The sequence below is a fragment of the Fringilla coelebs genome (assembly GCF_963513975.1).
Source record: "Fringilla coelebs genome assembly, chromosome: 7".
Taxonomy (NCBI): domain Eukaryota; kingdom Metazoa; phylum Chordata; class Aves; order Passeriformes; family Fringillidae; genus Fringilla; species Fringilla coelebs.
This window is the reverse complement of record NC_140035.1, coordinates 18,279,296-18,297,412: the sequence shown is the minus strand read 5'-3', so window position 1 is coordinate 18,297,412 and position 18,117 is coordinate 18,279,296. Positions and strand designations below refer to the sequence as shown.

Sequence of the window (18,117 nt, the reverse complement as noted above, 5' to 3'; positions counted from 1 at the left end):
AGTATTTATATTTTCTTAGAAAATTCTATCCATGTAGTTTTCAACAGATTAAGCAGATTTTGCAACATATCCTGTACAGTCTGACTATGCACCGTACAGTAGTCACTTAAAATTTTAGAATGCAAAGCAAGAAGCTCTTAAATAACTGCAAACTATTGCTTGATGTCATGAAAGAATGATGACCAATTGAACAATTTATTTCACTTAATCACTGAGCTATGGCTTCCCATATTAGACTCTTAACAGTGGAAGGAGTAAAATTACAGCAGCAAAGGCAAGATAAACATGCATCAGTGATAGCTTCCAAACTGTCTATAATGGTACAGAATACTTCATATTAGCTGTTGAGAGATTGCAAATTACACTTACTGTGGTACATATTTGATGCAATAAATATTGTGCACATGTCATTATTTGTTTGCTCAAACATGCACCACGGGATAAAATAACTATTTACATAGAGGGTACTTTTTTAATCAACACATACAATGTCAACCTTGCTGAGAGCAGAAGATGGCTAAATGATACTGCAGGGTGAAGCAGAACAACTTCATAATCCTTGTGTTTTGCAGGTTTTTGGTAAACTCGATTTCCCAACGTCAGGTAAACTGTTTTCCGCAGAAGAATACTTAGAAGTGGACTCTATGCCCCTCGGTAAAATTTTTATACAGAGATTGTTCAACTACTGCTAAATGATTTATGAAAAAATAAAACATCTGTTCTCTTATTGTAGACTCTATGGGACTTTACAGGCACATTAAGATTTGTCTGGATGAGATACTAGATGGATACTGTTATTAAGCACCTCAACATACAGAGCCACCCTGAAACATGGAAGTAGTCAGACTGCTGCTTTGTGCGACGTCATGTTTTCCCATGCATGAACTACAAGTGCAGCATGCCTTCATGCAAATCACTTCTGTTTGTACATTATAGAGAATCCGAGAGTAGAACACCTGGTCCTCATACCCCCTTCCCCAACATAAAACCCATTTACAAAAATAGTCACATATAATAGTAAACAACCTGTGAATTAAAAAATGATAAGTTCACCAACACTGATTTTTGTAAAAATATGGCAAATGTGACTGTTGAAATGCTAACAGTGGATACAATTTTTGTACTGTGTGTTTCATGTTAAACACAGAGATTCATAGGTTTGCACCTTATTTTTTTAACTGGTCCCTACAGTCTGGTTGGCCATTTTATTATCTCTTCAGCAGTGTCAGCTGGTACTAAAAACAACAACCTCCTGTCAAGATGTTACCCTGTTTTACAGAGTTGCAGTTTGATGACGAGGGGTCACTGTCTTGCAATAGGCACTGACCTTATATATATATATATATAATTATATATATATCTATATATGTAAAAACTGACAGTTTGGCATGTACCTCCTACAGGAGTCCTGTTGACACAAATACATACTTTTACAGGCTGTAAACAGTTTATTTAACAAACAGCGTTCTATGTTACTTTTTACTTTCCCTGCTGTCTTTACCTTTATCTTCTTTTTCCGACTTGTCTTTTTCATATTTATCCTTGTCTGGCTTTGTTACACTGTCATAAGAAGGTGGGGAGGTTGTGGATGGGGTCATATCTGTTTTTTCTGGAGTGGAGTTCTCATTTAGTTTATCCATAATCATATCTTCTTTCATGGGCAGATCATCTTCCTCTTTACCTTTATCCTGACTAAATATACATGATACCTTTTTGACTTTTTGCCTTAAGAGGTGACGTCTGTAAGCACGCTGAATGATGACAGCAGACACTTCCTCCTGCTTTCGTTTCAGTGTGGTTGTAATTGGTTCATAGGAGACTTTAGAAGGATTGGCTGCCATAAACCGATCTTCCATTTGTATTCTGAGGGCGTCCATCTCCCCACTTTCCCCCAAAACACGCTTTGTGAAAGCAAACAAGATGTCAAGGCAGTGAATTCTGTCACCGCTCACCATGGGCAGATCCATTGCAATAAGCTGGACTTTGTTGGGTTTTGCTATGAGAAGAGGTGGATCTAATGAAGCTGCAAAATCTGATAATTTACTGAACTCTATGAATTGTGTTGCATCGGGGTCAAACTTCTCCCAGACTTCATAGAACATCTCAAAGTCGTCCTCGCTCAAGGGTTCAGCGCTTTCTTCAGTAGCAACACTGAAGTTCTCCAAAATCACAGCAATGTACATGTTCACCACTACCAGAAAGGATATGATAATGTAGCTGACAAAGAAGAAAATCCCAACAGAAGGGTTGCCACAGTCACCTTTCACAGAGCTCCCCGGGTGATCTTTATGGGGGTCACAGTCTGGCTCGCCACTGTTGAGAATTGGGGCGAGCAAACCGTCCCAGCCAGCGGACGTGGTGATCTGGAACAGGCAGATCATGCTGTTGCCAAATGTTTCAAAGTTGAACATGTCATCGATCCCAACTTCCCTCTTGACATAGGCAAAGTTGGACATGCCAAATATGGCATAGATGAACATGACCAGGAAGAGCAGCAGCCCAATGTTGAACAAGGCAGGAAGAGACATCATCAAAGCAAAAAGCAGAGTGCGGATTCCCTTAGCGCCTTTAATGAGGCGCAGGATCCGACCGATTCTGGCAAGTCGGATGACTCTGAATAGTGTGGGAGATACAAAGTACTTCTCAATCATCTCAGCCAAAAACATACCTAGGAAAAAACAAGTAAAATCAGTAAAGAGTATTATTACATTTTAAAACCACTGCTAAAGAAACTTCTACAAGGATTGTTGAACTTTAAGAAGAGTAGGATACTTAAACAGATTTTTAGGAATGAGCCATTCAGTTTTTTTACAAAACCTTTATGTTTGATATACTTTTTAGGACAAACTGATAACTAGTGTATGTATACTAGCAAATGCTGAGATTAGAGGAATACCCTTTTGTTTAATTGTAACAAAAATAATCTCAGTTGATCTGAAGAAAGATCATATGCATATTAGTATTAAAATTCCATGCAATCAATTTAGGTTATTAAAAAAAATGTATATTTTAAGAGAACTGTAACTTCTTAATCACACATAAAATAACATGAACACAGGTTTATTACTAATGACACAGAAATTCCAAACATAAACAAACTGATAAAAAGGTTTGTTATAATTCACAGAAGAAAAAAGGAATTGAGCATTGTATTATGTGCCTCAAAGCAGAAAAATAACTTTTTTGATATAAAAATAGCAAAACTGATTTGCATATTAAGGAGTACTTAAAAGTTAAAACCCCACAATTTTTACTCAAGTTCTTTCAAGTTTGCTGCTTGATAAAGATAAAGCAAAGGTTAGTGTCGTCATTATTTGTTGCCACATCTCCTTCAGCTCTGCTTCTGCAGTGCTCACTCTAGCTCAGGCACAAGGCCCCTCAGGATCAAACAAAACTGAAGTAAGCAAAGGGTTTTACCCTGCTGTCTGGGGTGCACACATCCTACCCTCATAATAGTCCCACACAGATTTTGCTCTTGGATTTTGGATGACTGGACTCTTTCACCTGTAACTGTCACTGTAAGTTTATATCAAAATCACCTTTCATGTATGCATAGGAATCTCTACTGATTTCAGAATATAGATCTAATTTCAACCAGTAAAAAAGTAGGAGTGTATGAAATCTCTTGCTAAAAACTTCTTACCATACTTTTCAGTTATCTTATAGATTAGACTTTCTAGTGACAAAGTTGAACCAAAATATAAATAGATTTTACACGCCAAAAATATATCCATGTTCACAGAATTAGACATTTCATAAAAGTGAGTTGCTCTTACCTACTATGGAGAGAATCACAACCACAAAATCAAAAATATTCCAACCTATAGTGAAGTAGTAATGACGAAGTGAAACCAATTTCAGGACAAATTCTCCAGTGAAAAGTACGATAAACACCAGGTTAATCCAATATAAAATGTTTTCCATGTCTTCACTCTGATCATCTGTTTCTACCATCATTGTGACCATGTTAAGGCAGATAAGTATCATGATACTGATATCAAATGCTTGTTTTGTTACAAAATCAAAGACCATGCCTTGGAATTTGTTCTGTTATAGCAGAAGAAAAAGAAAAAAAAAGTATTTCAGATTAATAAGGCTTTTCTTATATCATGTATTTTTTTTGCTTACAACTTATTTCAGCCTAAGGCACAATAGAAAAAAGCCAAATTTTAAGTACATGAAAAAATAACAGAAAATATTTTTATTCTTACTGCTGGTCGAGGTATAGGCTTTTGTGGTTTCTTGGAACCCAATTTTTTCATTGCATTGTAGTATTTCTTCTGTTCTTCTGTCATAAAAATGTCTTGACCTCCAAAGTAAAACCAAGAGACAAAAACTGGTTACAATCATGTATCTTTATTGATTACTTATAAATAATACTAATGATCACTCTTGTTCACATTCTCATCTGTGGGAAAATTTAGGACAGATATAAAAATCCTATTTTATGATTTTTATATTAAGTGTTAAGCTACAGAAAGTGTTGTGTTCAGCAGCTGGAACACTGATACCTTTTCAGGCAGTGTTGACAAAACACAAAGACTAAAGAGGGTACGAATAAAGATAATACAATGTTTGTTATCAAAGTTCAGAAATCTATACTTCTGAGCTTTGTGACATGAAGGTAGTATAGCAGAGTTTTTATAGCTACATATAGCTATTTCAGTGGTTAGCCTTTTTATGAGTTAATTAAGGCTTCAGTCTCAAATCCGCATCTTTACAAAGATGACATTGAGTATTTCACAAACCATGGAGAGTCACAGATTGTCATTTGTCCATCAAACCCTCATCAAGCCAAATTATAAGCTTTAATAATTTAATGTATTTACTATGCAGCGCTCTTAACTAATTTATCATTAAAAAATGTATTAATGAAGTTGTCATCAGTGGACCAAAATTAAGAATTTGTTAATGTTCTTTTCAGAATAATAATGAAGTACTTATCTTCTTTTTCTGCTGATTGAAATTGTCTATGATGACACCAATAAAAAGGTTCAAGGTAAAAAATGATCCAAAGATGATAAAGATGACAAAGTAAAGATACATGTACAGGTTATCTTCATACTTGGGCTGATCCAAAACCTGCAAAAAAGGCACAGAAACTACACATAAGTTTAACAGTGAATACAAAATATCAGCTGGATAGAATTTAGGGCTCTGTCACTTTAACCTTTGGTTCCTATTGTCAAATCCTGACATATATTCCAATGATCTTCAATCTACAAGAAGTTACATTCTTGAAATGGGACTTTGCTATCAAACCTGATTTTTCATTTTTTAAAATGTAACTGGCCTGTATGAATATAGAATAAATACTGAAAGCACAACTGGTTTAAACTAGCAAAGTTCCACCTGTTAGGGTGTACAGACAACCAGAAACATCAAGTTTTACATCTGCAATATAGTTCATTCAACTGTCTACTTAGAACTAGGGGAAAACTTGCACCTAGGGAACAAGGGGCAGGCCAAAGGGTAGGAAAATACACATGTCTAATTAAAAATAAGCACTCTGCCCTAAAGAAAACAGTCAGGCAGCTTGCAGAGCACAATGCTGTGCTTAACTATAAATAAGATCAGTATTACAAAAAAACCCCAAAACCCTCTCTGTAATGGCATCTGTTTCCAAATATAAAGAATGGCTCAATGCATAAGGAGAGGAGAAAAAGGAATTTCATGGCAACAAGTGTGTTGTAGGATTGAGGAATTTTGATTCAAGTGTACCATTGAGAAAATGGAATCCTTTAGGACTGTTCCTCTGCTTACCTCATTTCTTGTATTTTTCCCATGGTCTCCATTTTCTTTAACCACAAAATAATAGTAACTCTTTGTTCTTTTATTTTGACCGTAATTTCTGAAAGATGTTAAAATTGCATTCTCAAATCTTGGAGCTCATACAATCAACACAAATGGAGTCCAGGGTCGATACTTACATTGCGAGAATCCACAGCTGCATACATGATATCCATCCATCCTTTAAATGTAGCCTATAAACAGAACACAGGTGTTTAGGTGCCACTTTTCCTGGAAAATGGCTTGTTAGAAGCTTTTTTTTTAGGAGCTGAAGACTAAATGTCTTTTGTACTCATCCTGAAAACCAGCAGAGTGAAATGCTAATAGCTGACTCTTGCCTTCTATCGTATGTTTTATTCATGCACAAGAATTGCAAGCCAATTCTAATATCTGACTATAGAGGGACAGCATCCATTAAGAACTTTTTTCTATTATGAATTATATCTGGTGTAAAAGTTTTTTTTCTGTGCATGATTTATCTCACACTTCATAATTCAAACCAAGAATTGAAAGACAAAATTTCTAAATTGAAAAAAAAAAAAAGGACTAAGAAACTTTTTACTGTTACAAGTTTACAATAGAGATATAGAAAGATAAATATAAATTAAGGACTGGTGACTTACCACTTGGAGCAGAGAAAGGTAACCAAGGCCTACGTTGTCAAAGTTAACCTTCACATTCTTCCACCGGGCAGTTTCATTGTTTTGTATGAGCTCCTCACATTGACTGAAGTTGTTAATTTGGCTGATATCAAATCTCTCATCAGTTGTGGTGTTAACACAGTAGTAAAACTTCCCAGCAAATAGATTTACTCCCATGATGCTAAATATCAGCCAGAATATAAGGCAAACAAGAAGCACATTCATAATAGATGGAATCGCTCCTAACAGGGCATTCACCACAACCTGGAGCACAAATCAAACCAAAGAGAGACACTGTAAGGAGACAGGCACCAGGATCTTACAAATGCTTCACATGTAACATGCAATTATAATTCTAATATCAGTGTTACACTTCAGTTGTTGAGAGTAACAAGTCAGAAAAGCAGTATAGAGAAAAGATAAAATGCCAAACTTAATTAGAGGGAAAAAATACAAATAATAGCAAATGGTAGCTTTAAAGAATGGGTAAAAAAAGAACCAGTAAAACAAACTTAAAAAAAAAAAAAAGAGGAAAAAAGTATTTATCAGTGATTTTTAGAATATTTACTTAATGTATGTCTGCAAAACCATAATAATATAATCACTGATTGAATCAAACAAACCAAACTTTAAATACTACATGTTTACTTGATAAATCCAAGCAAGTTCAAATCTATTACTAAGCAGATTTCTAATTTAAATTAACTTTGAGTCTTTTTAAAAATAAAACCAAGTGATGTATGCATGTTCCTTTGGATGTTTACATTTAGAATTATAAAAGTAGAAATGTTCAAACCAGGAAAGCTACTGAGTACCTGAACACATCAGAGCTGTTTGTGTTCAGGCAACTGGCAGATAAAACTTGAAAAAGAGATATGATTTAATTCCCAACTGAATTTTGGGAAAAATCAGGCTTCAAGAAAGAAAAATGTGAAAATGAGTTCTTGTGGGATGATGAGCAATGACTAAAAACATGCCAGAATGAAAATAAAACACTAAGGAAAATAAAATTTGGGAGAAAGTAGGTCCATTATGAATGAGAATTATTAATTTAATGATGGAATAAATGATGCTAAATTAATTAATTCCTATTTTAAATCTCTCTGTAAATAACTCTAAAAATGTAAATCTGTTAAGCATAGAGCACTGCCACAAACTTTGCCAAAACAACTGAAGCAGATCCTTAAAACTTAAAGAAGTTTTTTTTTTTTTTAATGCAAAACACTAACTATTACTTTGATGAGCTTTTTATACTTAATTTAGTATATATGATGTAAGTACTAGGGCAGATCCTCTCGCATAATAAACTTATTGTTTCTGCTTGAAATTCAAATATGCAGTGAAGTTCCATGAAGTATTTTGGTATTACAGTTATATCTGCAACTAATACCATCCCTAGAATCAATGAATCATAAAATTAGTGATCCAGGTAGATGGGCTTTCATTCCTTGCCCTCTTACAGAACAAAAAATAAATCCTTTGAATATTAGATAGGTGATGAACCACCATCATGTGTACTCTAAAGGAGAACTGGGCTGAAGGAAAGAAGAGATTCCTGTTGTACTTTCAGGGCCCCATTCCTGACAAAACACTACCTGTTTTGGGGGATACACACTTTCGACAACATTTGAGAGACTATAGGACTTAAAGGAAATTGTTGTTATACTTAAATTTAGGAACTGGCTCAAATGAAGTTGCTTTCAATGTAAACTACTCCATCACTCTATAAAAGCACAGAATGCTGCATGAAGTCCAAATATTCCATACTTTTTTGTTTGTTTGTACCTTTTTTTCAACATATTGTAAATCAAATGGTTTAATAAGTGGTTATATCTAGTGGGGAAATTTAAAACAAATCAGAATAGTTTCTTAATCATACTAAAAATCTCCTTAGCAATACCTGTTATAAATTAATAAGCAAAAGTAATATAGAATTGTATAAGTCAGCATCTGGGTTGAGATGATTCCCTATCTGATGGATAAATCTCTTCTGACTATTTCAACAGTGCTGTCTTATGTTGACAAGCTTGTACCCAGCACTACGAACCATATGACTGTAGGAGGCCATAACATACTATTTGACCTAAGCAAAATGAACAGTCTAATAACTATGCTGAATTAGCTTAAATTGGAAAACCATGTACTCACTTATTTTTACAACAATTTGACTGGAATAATAAATGGCAAGGTCATTTTTTCCCAATTTAGGAATATTTTCCAAATACATTCATTTTTTAAAATTGAAAGTTATCTCAATTCTTCTCAAAAAATATAAGTAGATTTCTTAAATGTAATGATATCATCCATCAGGAACAATTTTTGAGACATAAAGGGATAGTTAATGAAGTGAAAATATTTGTCCTCGAGCTTTCAGTCTCAGCGCACTCAAGAATTCGGTTCCTCTTTGTGCTGCAGCTGCAGGTCCAGTCATGGCCTTTCTTTAATTGCTGGATTTCTACAGCTGACCTACTTTCTCTGGTATTAGTCTGAGTCCTGAAGCTATAGAGAACCAGCTTGTGATACGAATCATTTGAAGACACTCAAAACATACAGTTGAGCATCTCTGGTAACAATGATCCCAACACCTTCCAGCTTCCACCAGTAGTAAGGGGGCTAGGCCTGACAGCAAATTAAAGCAGGCAAAGCATAAGAAAGACATCAAACCCCTTGTTTTCTAGTTGAGAGAAAAAGGTATTAGTGCCTAGCACCATGTAGCAATGAGTGATACTGCTTGGGACAGAGCATAGACAGATTAATTTTATTCCCACAGGCTAGTTTAATGAAGTACCGAGGGCAAATTAAAATATAACTTTCCGAGCAATAACAGTGGTGGGAAGATGCAGGGGAAAAAAATAATGTTTTTCATAGGGGCATTTTTTTTCTATTAATTACTAGTTTGCAGGGGCACAAGTCGAAATCCTAGAGAATAGTAAAGTGTGTTAAAAACTTTCATGTATTGAACAGAATTTCCTGCTCGTATATGGGAAGTGCTCAATGGAATCAATTTAAGTGTCTATGCAAATATATGCATTGTACTGTATTGTCATATTTTCAGTTCATACATGATAAACACCAATGGAATGGTTATGTTATGAACAGACATATTGAATTTCCATGTATCAGACATTAAAATAGTCTTATACTAATCTCTCCATCCACTTGAGCTACTATATCTTTGAAGACGCTAAACTTGGAATTAATTACTTTAAATAAGGCAAAATGCAGTACATCCATTGGAATATTTCGATGGTTAACTGCCTAACTAATGAAGTCATAGGTCACATTTCTAGTCTTAAGTAATCTAACTTCATATACTACTTTTTATTGCATTTTTTGCTAAACTCATAAATCTTCTCCTCATCTGAATATTGTACAAAGAGATACAGTTGGCGGATCAGGATCAAATCCGTAGATAAAGTTTACACCAACATGGAAGTCATGGAATTGACAATTACCCCTAAACCTTCATGGCAATGTTATTGGGTTTTTTCCTTGCAACAATAAATTGCTACTGAAGCAATTTTATATAAAATTTGAAATACTTTTATTTTGGGTTTTTTTGTTTTGCTAATCGTTGTCATAAAAGAAACCCCAACAGTTAATATGAGTTTAGTGAGATAATACTGATGCTTTAGACAAGCCTTACCTCTGATATAAACATCCCAAATTTTCAAAATTGCTTTAGTAAAAGTCCAGAAATTTTTTTGGAGGCAAAGAAATGCTATTTCCTGTTTGAATTTATAACATTTCATCAAAGGCATTTCCTGTTTCATTGGAGTCTCTTCTCTTACTTTCCACACACAGACAACTTGACATTTTCTTCAGAAGCTCACCACTTTGTAGTTGATTTACAAATTAGCTAATCAGCTTATCACCTGGGGTGGCAAAGAATAGTGATCGCAGGAGGGAGCTCACACAAGGATCCCTTTTAATTATGGTGGTAGGGTTCCAGTTCAGGCGCATTTGCTGATGCCCACTATGGCAGTATGTCCAAGAGAGACAGATGGACCCTGAAGATGTAAGCCAGACATCTTCCTGTGGCTGGAGCTAGAAATATCTACCATGTCTGGCTGTTCACTACTACCCTTGAGAGAAACATTTCTAGAGCTTTTGAGTCATGGCTGAGTACATCAGGTCTTTGTCCATATCAGTGCACTAAAGAAGTGATTTAAACTGACCACTCTGACTTTGCACTGAGACAGACTGAACGTGCCCTGGTGGGCAGCTAAGGGTCTCAGCTGTGGTAACTGATAGAGTGATAACAAACAGCTGGGGACAGTAACTTGTCAAATATACCAGCAAAAGTCTAATATGTTTTCAGGCTGCTTAATGCTCTACAGATTATAGTCAACATTTTACAATGATTATGGAAAGCAGTAAGCAACCAGAAATCATAAAACCAGCTCCATCTCTGATATGCTAGAAAAGTTTACTTAAATAGAATGCAATGGTTCTAATATGAAAGAGAGAAGGTATTTTAATAGTGCTAATTTACTTATTAACATACAAATTATTCAAAAAACTTTTAGTTCTAAAGAACATTCCAAATTTATACATACAGAATACTATGTTAAAAGATATAGACTATGCATGATAGCTTAAACTGGTACAAAATACACATGTGCATGCATACATGGATGTATGTGCACACGCTTTTAAGAGGAAGTATTGGAGCTTTTTTAAATTGTTCTGACTACAGCAGGATGTGTTTGTATAGGATAAATTCAGTAATATTGCATAGATCCATGCAGTTGAAAAATCCTTGGGCCCTCCATGAAAGTATGAAAATGGAGAAAGGCCAAGGAGCCTCATTAAGTATAACAATATGTGCAATAACGCATGATTTCATATAAGCAGATGAAGCCTATTGCTTATATGTTAGTGAAAAATGTGAAATATATAGGATGGTAGTGTAGCATTTCTGCATGGATTGATTGTTGATTATTCTGCATGCATTGTTTCCGTGGATGCATGCATTATTTCAGATTCTTTCACATTGTCTTACCCTCATCCCTTCAAATCGCGACAAGGCTCTTAGAGGTCTCAAAGCTCTTAGTGTCCTAAGGGATTTAATCGCACCAAGTTCTGAGTAGCCCAAGGCATTAGCTGTTAAGCTAACCAAAGAGACCTACACAAAAACAGAAAGGCAATATTGCTCATTCGTCTTTATATCCTTCTGATACATATGGTGGGAATGATGTGTGCCCTGAACTTCTCAAGAAGATTCAAGGCTGGACCTCTTTCTCCAGGAAATTCTCTATAATGCAGAAAATTTTTTTTGTCAGACAAAGTAGAATAAAAGGATATTCTAGGTACCTGTTGATGAAATCATGTTGATAGCATGGTATAAAAGTGCCTTCTATAGTCACATTAGCCAGTCAACATTTGGTGGGATTTAAACAAAAATGAAGTCACATGCAAAAACAAAACACCCAGAAGCTGGGTGAATTGGAATGGACAATTTAGGTCAGGACTTCCCATGATATCTTCAGAACTTGATGAGAATGTAAACGCTCTCAAAAACCACATCCAGACCTTGCTTTTGGTCAAATGTAACTTTCTAGTGTCCAGAAAATCTTATTCAACAGCCATAGGTACCAGGGCTGTTCAGATTTAACCGGACTAATCAAGACTGAGAACCAACTGTTAGACAATGGCAGAAGCTTCACTGTTAGGCATATCCACACTTCATTACATTCCCTGTGACTCCTTTAACCACTTCATCAATCCTGGCTTGCATAACGCTGGTCTGGTCTGCAGGCAGATGAGTAAATAAACTAGAATAGCTGTAAAATAAATAATACAATTATCTTTCATCAATGATCCTTGGAAATGTATTTCTAATAGCCATTGGGAAGGAGTGGGCCATTGGGAAGGAGTGGCCCTAATAAATCAAAAATAAAACATATCACCTTCTATTTATGTCAATTTAATGCCCTTCCCTTCCATCCTTCCTGCTCTCTCAATTCCTTCATCTCCAAATTGTTCTTTTGCTTTTTTATTTCAATCCCCGTCTATAGATTAAAATGAATGCCTCAGATAATAATTTTTTTTTTTAAATGCACCAAGGTAAGGTTGACATGAAAAACTAATCAAGCTAATAAAGCTAGTCACAGAAGTACCTAAACCACAGATTATCAAATAAGAATTAAATATTTGTTGATAAATACAAGTTCTACTGGTCATGGCAATTTATACATCAGATGATTGAGCCAATACATGTTTTACAGAAGTACAGACTCAATAATAAAATACTCTATGAGCACATAGTCATGTTTTATCACAGGATTTGCAATGCTGGTCTGGATTTAAGAGGTATACTATTTTTCAAGCTCTGTGTAGTAAAGACCATCACTATAGTTTTAGGGAGATATTTCGCTATTTCTGTAGAATTCTGGTGCTTTTTGTAATGCTCAAATAGGTGGTTTAAGACATACCCGTAACTTGCATTCCATGGGAATTACATCTGTGGAACTGAGAGGCAAATCAGGCTATTGGGGATGGAAGGGAAATGAACATCTGCTATATGGTCAAAGATCTGTAGTCTTCCATTTATGCTACCCAGTACTTTATATACATTGTTGAGCATGTAGATCTGAAATTACAATGCACTTCTCACTAGGTCTCCTTCAGACAATGTGTGTCTGCTCCTTGGTAGTGCAGCCTTTGGAAAATCATGTGGGAACCCATTCTAGGGGGGCTCATCTATGGTTCTATAAACTGTCTCTTTGAGGTCACCTCCATGATACAGTGAAAAGTGCAAGGGTACTGAATAGTACAATGGAACTGACAATTCCTAGCAGTATTTTCCTTTCACGTTGCACAGAGTAAGTGACAGGACACTTACAGTAATTCATTAGAATATTAGAAAAAGTTTGAGAAATTGCCTCCATATACAAAAAAAAATTAGGAGGATAAAGAGCATCTTTTCTATACCATCAAAAAAGATAGTAAAAAGCATAATTTCAAGAAAGAATTACAACTTCATAAAACTAGAGAATTGTAAAAAAACATCTCTAGAGAAATAAGTATATCCAAATTTTTTTTCCATTCTGAACAGAATTATAAACCATACTACCACAGTAGTTAAAATAGTGGTTTTGTTGAATAGAACAGAAATCTTATCCTGAAAACCTAATATTACTTTTTTTTAAGCCTATCGTACAGGACATGAAAAATAATACATACATCAACAATCAGGAAGTCCAGCCAGCACCATGCATTAGTGAAATAGGTTTGAAAGCCATAAGCAACCCATTTTAAAAGCATTTCCAGAATGAAGATGTAGGTGAAAACTTTGTCAGCATATTCCAGCATGGTCTTGATAGTTTTACGTTGCTCTATGTAGATATCTTCAAATGCCTGTGAAAGAGATTTTTGAAGATATAATTAAATGGCTTCACAATTTGCAGTATCATATAGGAACGGCCAGGAAAAAAATTTGAATTAAAAAAATATACATGATGATAAGGCACATATCTTTCCCTCAAGTATAACTTTGGCTTTCACTTAATGCTTTTCATAAAGCTGGGATCCAAACAATATTCATCTTTCAGCCAAGCTGAGCAGCATTACACAAAACTTACTGTAAGACCACTCTTGAAGCTTCATTTTGTTTCCATGGATAATGTTTGTATAGCCAGGTTGTGGTAGTGAAGGGAGCTAGAGGGGTGGCTTTTGTGCGAAGCTCCTAGAAGCTTCCTCCACGTCCAGCAGAGCCAATGCCAGCTGGCTCCAGGACAGACCCACCACTGGCCAAGGTCAAGGCAATCAGGAATGACAGTAACACCTCCATGACAATGTATTTAAGAAGAATAAAAAAATATTGCACAGGTGGAATTGGAGTGAGAAGATGTGAGAGGAACAGCTCTGAAGATACCAGGGTCAGTGGAGAAGAAGGGGCAGGAGGTGCTCCAGGCACTGGAGCTGAGATTGCTCTGCAGCCCATGGTGCAGCCCATAGTGAAGCAACTGTGCCCTTGCAGCCCATGGAGATCCAAAGAGATGCAGAGATCCACCTGCCCCTGGAAGAGCCCCGTGATGGAGCAGGGGTATGCCCAAAACCAGGCTGTGAATCTGAGGGAAACCCATGCTGGAGCAGGCTTCTCACAAGGAGCTGCAGACCATGGAGAGAGGAGCCCGTGCTGGAGCAGGTGGCCCCGTAGGACCTGTAGGACCAGGAGGACTGGATCAGGCTGTGCATGAAGGACTGTACTCCATGGAATAGGGACCCACATTGGAGCAGTTTTTGGAGGATGTTGCCTGTGGGATGGACTCACATCAGAAAAGTTCATAGAGAACTGTCTCCCATGGAAGGGACCCCATGCTGGAGCAGGGGAAGCACTCCTTTCCCTGAGCAATGGCAGAAACAATGTGTGATGAACTGACCATAATGTACATTCCCTGTCTACCTGCAGTGCTGGGGGAAGATGTTGAGCTGTGAAGGAAGGAGAGATGCTGCAAAGGTGTTTTTAAGATTTATTTTACTTTTCATTACCCTGCTCTGATTTTGTTAACAATAAATTCAGTTAATAGCCCTAGGCTGAATCTGTTTTGCCTGTTACAGTATTTGATGGCTGATCTCTCCTGGGCCTTATCTCAACCCATGAACCCTTCATTACATTTTCTCTCCCCTGTCCACGTATAGAGTTACAGAGCACCTTTGGTGGGTACACGGCATCAGCAGATAGCAAGGGTCAGTTCACTACAGATAGCAAGGGCCTATTTACATTAGGATTTCCTTTGTGGGGAGTTACAAATTTATATTAAAATTATATGAGGGATTTAAAAATGACTGTGTGATACAGTATTTTTGAGGAATAATGGAAACCATACTAACTCACAAAGCAATCCTAGAGATAACTGTCTTGTCAAAAGAAATGTATACATTGGCAGTGAATCACTGTGCATTGAATAGAAAGAATATTATATTCTGCCCCTGCTATGAGAAACCAATTACTTCAATACCTACTCAGTGCACCTGATTTAACACCAATCTGTAAAATATCTGCTGAAATTGTGCTGGCACCTTCCTCCTCAGTTTGACAATTTGAGTTGCTGCTGATAAGTTCATGGCTCAGCTGTGTTTTTATTTAAATGTGTATTTTAAAAAGAAGCTATTATCATCAATATTAATACATGTGAATGCCAGTCTGATAAAACTAATTTCTTATTTCCATTAACACTACATTTTGAACTTGCCAAAAATTTTTTTCACAGCCCACAAGCAAATTCTTACATGTTTTACAATATATGCCAAATATTTGCAGATATATATTTCTATTAGAACATATATTAATTTGATATCAAATTCGAATTTGTTACCTGTAGCTATGTGATTAACTGTAATTTTAAATGCTTGCTGTTTAAAATCACAATAGTCACAATAGTTCCACATTTAATTTACCAGAGCACCGCTGCTGAGAAGAATCATGAAGACTATGAAGGTCTCAAACCAGTTGTGTTCAACAATCTTATAGCAGGTTTTCCTAAGATTCCACCAGATTTTCCCCCTTCCTTCTTCTACACTGACTTGACAGCATTTGAATCTCCGTACACACCCTAAATGTGATGATAAATTTTGAGATGTCAGAATAAAGTAAATATTTATTAAGAATCACAATGAATGGTAATCATTTGACTTATTTCTTATCATAGCGCTGCTGCATTAGATCCTTAAAATTCCTCTTTGAGCATTTTTGTTTAGTAGTTGAATTTAAATATTTATATCTTTTGCAATACCTTCCAAAGAGAGAGAACACACAAGAACAATAAATCTATGGCAGTAACACTGAAAGAGTTACTAATACTAACCGATATTACAACTATAATCAGTAAACTTCTTTTGATTTTGAATAAAAAGAGAATTCTGCACAAACCTACACAACTAGGTCTATTTATCTTGCCTTTATTTTGCTTTGCCTACCTTCTGTAAAACAAGCTTCTGGCTCTAGAACTTCTTCTGGTTCTGCTTCTGGCTGTTCACCTTCTGGAGGTAGTCCAATATCAACTGTGCTGCCTTCTGATGAACTGGATGCATTCAATTTCTGTGAACAAAACCCCACAAAAATTTTTTTTTCCAGTTTTATTATTTTGACTAGAAATTTATCTTGGAAATGTATATCAAAATATTTTGAATGTATCCAGTGTTGTGATACTAAAATAACTTCTTATCTACAATCTATAATGCCATATTGCTCTACTACAGGTGAGGTCACAAGATTAGAAACTACATAATGTGCATTTTCCCTATTGAAAATATTTTGATATTTTCATACAAGGAATTGCTGGAATTACTAGAGTATTATTCTTAGCCACACATAAGAATTTTGAAGTGAAATGTCAGTAAGCTAAGATTGGGTGCTTTCCACATTTTGTACTGTTTATTTATTCCAATCATGTGGCTGCATTTAAGGTTACACTTTAGATAGCATGTGTCAATACAAATAAATTTCCAACATCATGACCAAACCAACAGCAAGCTGCACAGATGTATTTTCATGTCTCAAGTAAATATTATTCTAGCAAGTCTCTAAAAAGCTAACTAAATCTAAAGTTTTAATGTAATGTTTTCATTCTTATGGACATGAAAACACATGTTATGAGTTTTATAGGATAATTTAATTATCTTTATTTCCAAAAGAGCCGCACATTACTTTAGGAGCAGTAGCTGATATTTTGCATACTCACTTGCCAATGCATTTTCTGAATTTATTGTGCATTTTGAAACTACTTATTACTTGGATACAGTACACATAGATGTCCAGTTATATAAAAGGCCAAAAATATTTTGAATTACTCAAGTTAAAAGAATTTCTTTTAAAACAATATTGTAATATAATAATACTGCATCAATAAATCATACCAATATTATAATCCAAACCTTAAAAATTATTCTTTCACACCATCATATGATGCTGGCAACAGACAAATATGAGTACTATAATAAGTAAAAGTAGTTTGATTACAGCATTCTATGACTCTTCTAATGTTATCACTATATGGAGTATAACATCAGTAAAATGGCTGCATTGAAAAGTAGCTAATCTTATAAAGGGAATGATGTAAGCAGATTTAGAATAGAGTCTATAGGGAATTAATATTAGACAGAGATATTCTATGATAACATTAAAGATATTTATTTTTGCTGACACTTAAATCTGAAGTTAGAGGCATTATTCCTTTAAAACATTTCTGAATAGCTTCAAATTCTATACAGTTTTTTTTAAAGGAAATGTAAACAGTATTAGTCTGTGTATACAAAAAGTAACTTGAGACATTTAATGGAATTTTACATGGCAACAAATATTCAGTATGTCCTTCAAACAAAAAGAAGATTTAGTTCTTTCTCCCTCATTCTGATTCTACTGAATCACACTGACAATATACTGTGTTGTGATTCTGACATAAGCTTAACTTTGATTTTTGTGTACCGTGGTTCTCTATAGAGCACATTTCAGAGGAAGGCTGAACCAATGGAAACATGTATTGGAGGGTGTATTATGCACCTAGTTTCAGTGATATCTGCACACCCATTTCATCTATGCTTTTTTTAATTTCCCAGTTTAGACATTCATGTCTCATATTTCTGCATGAGTTTTAACATCTCTTGAGGTCAGGTCCAATGTACAAAGAGATGGATGCATACTTTTCTGCAGATTATTATTGACAAATTTCAGATTGCAATG

General features: G+C 35.4%; 1 protein-coding gene across 8 annotated transcripts in view; it reads right to left on the bottom strand.

Annotated features, from left to right (window-relative positions):
* Positions 1-1,472: 1,472 nt before the first annotated feature.
* Positions 1,473-18,117, bottom strand: part of LOC311155754 (sodium channel protein type 2 subunit alpha) — a gene marked incomplete at both ends in the record, with an annotated part of 52,964 nt that continues 36,319 nt past the window's right edge. For all 8 annotated transcript variants that reach the window (XM_084209146.1, XM_084209139.1, XM_084209143.1 and 5 more), the window contains 10 exons: positions 1,473-2,668; positions 3,777-4,047; positions 4,212-4,336; positions 4,941-5,082; positions 5,931-5,984; positions 6,414-6,695; positions 11,437-11,559; positions 13,620-13,793; positions 15,837-15,991; positions 16,356-16,476. In XM_084209146.1, the coding sequence (XP_084065272.1) occupies positions 1,473-2,668; positions 3,777-4,047; positions 4,212-4,336; positions 4,941-5,082; positions 5,931-5,984; positions 6,414-6,695; positions 11,437-11,559; positions 13,620-13,793; positions 15,837-15,991; positions 16,356-16,476 (2,643 nt within the window). The remainder of the gene's footprint in view (positions 2,669-3,776; positions 4,048-4,211; positions 4,337-4,940; positions 5,083-5,930; positions 5,985-6,413; positions 6,696-11,436; positions 11,560-13,619; positions 13,794-15,836; positions 15,992-16,355; positions 16,477-18,117) is intronic.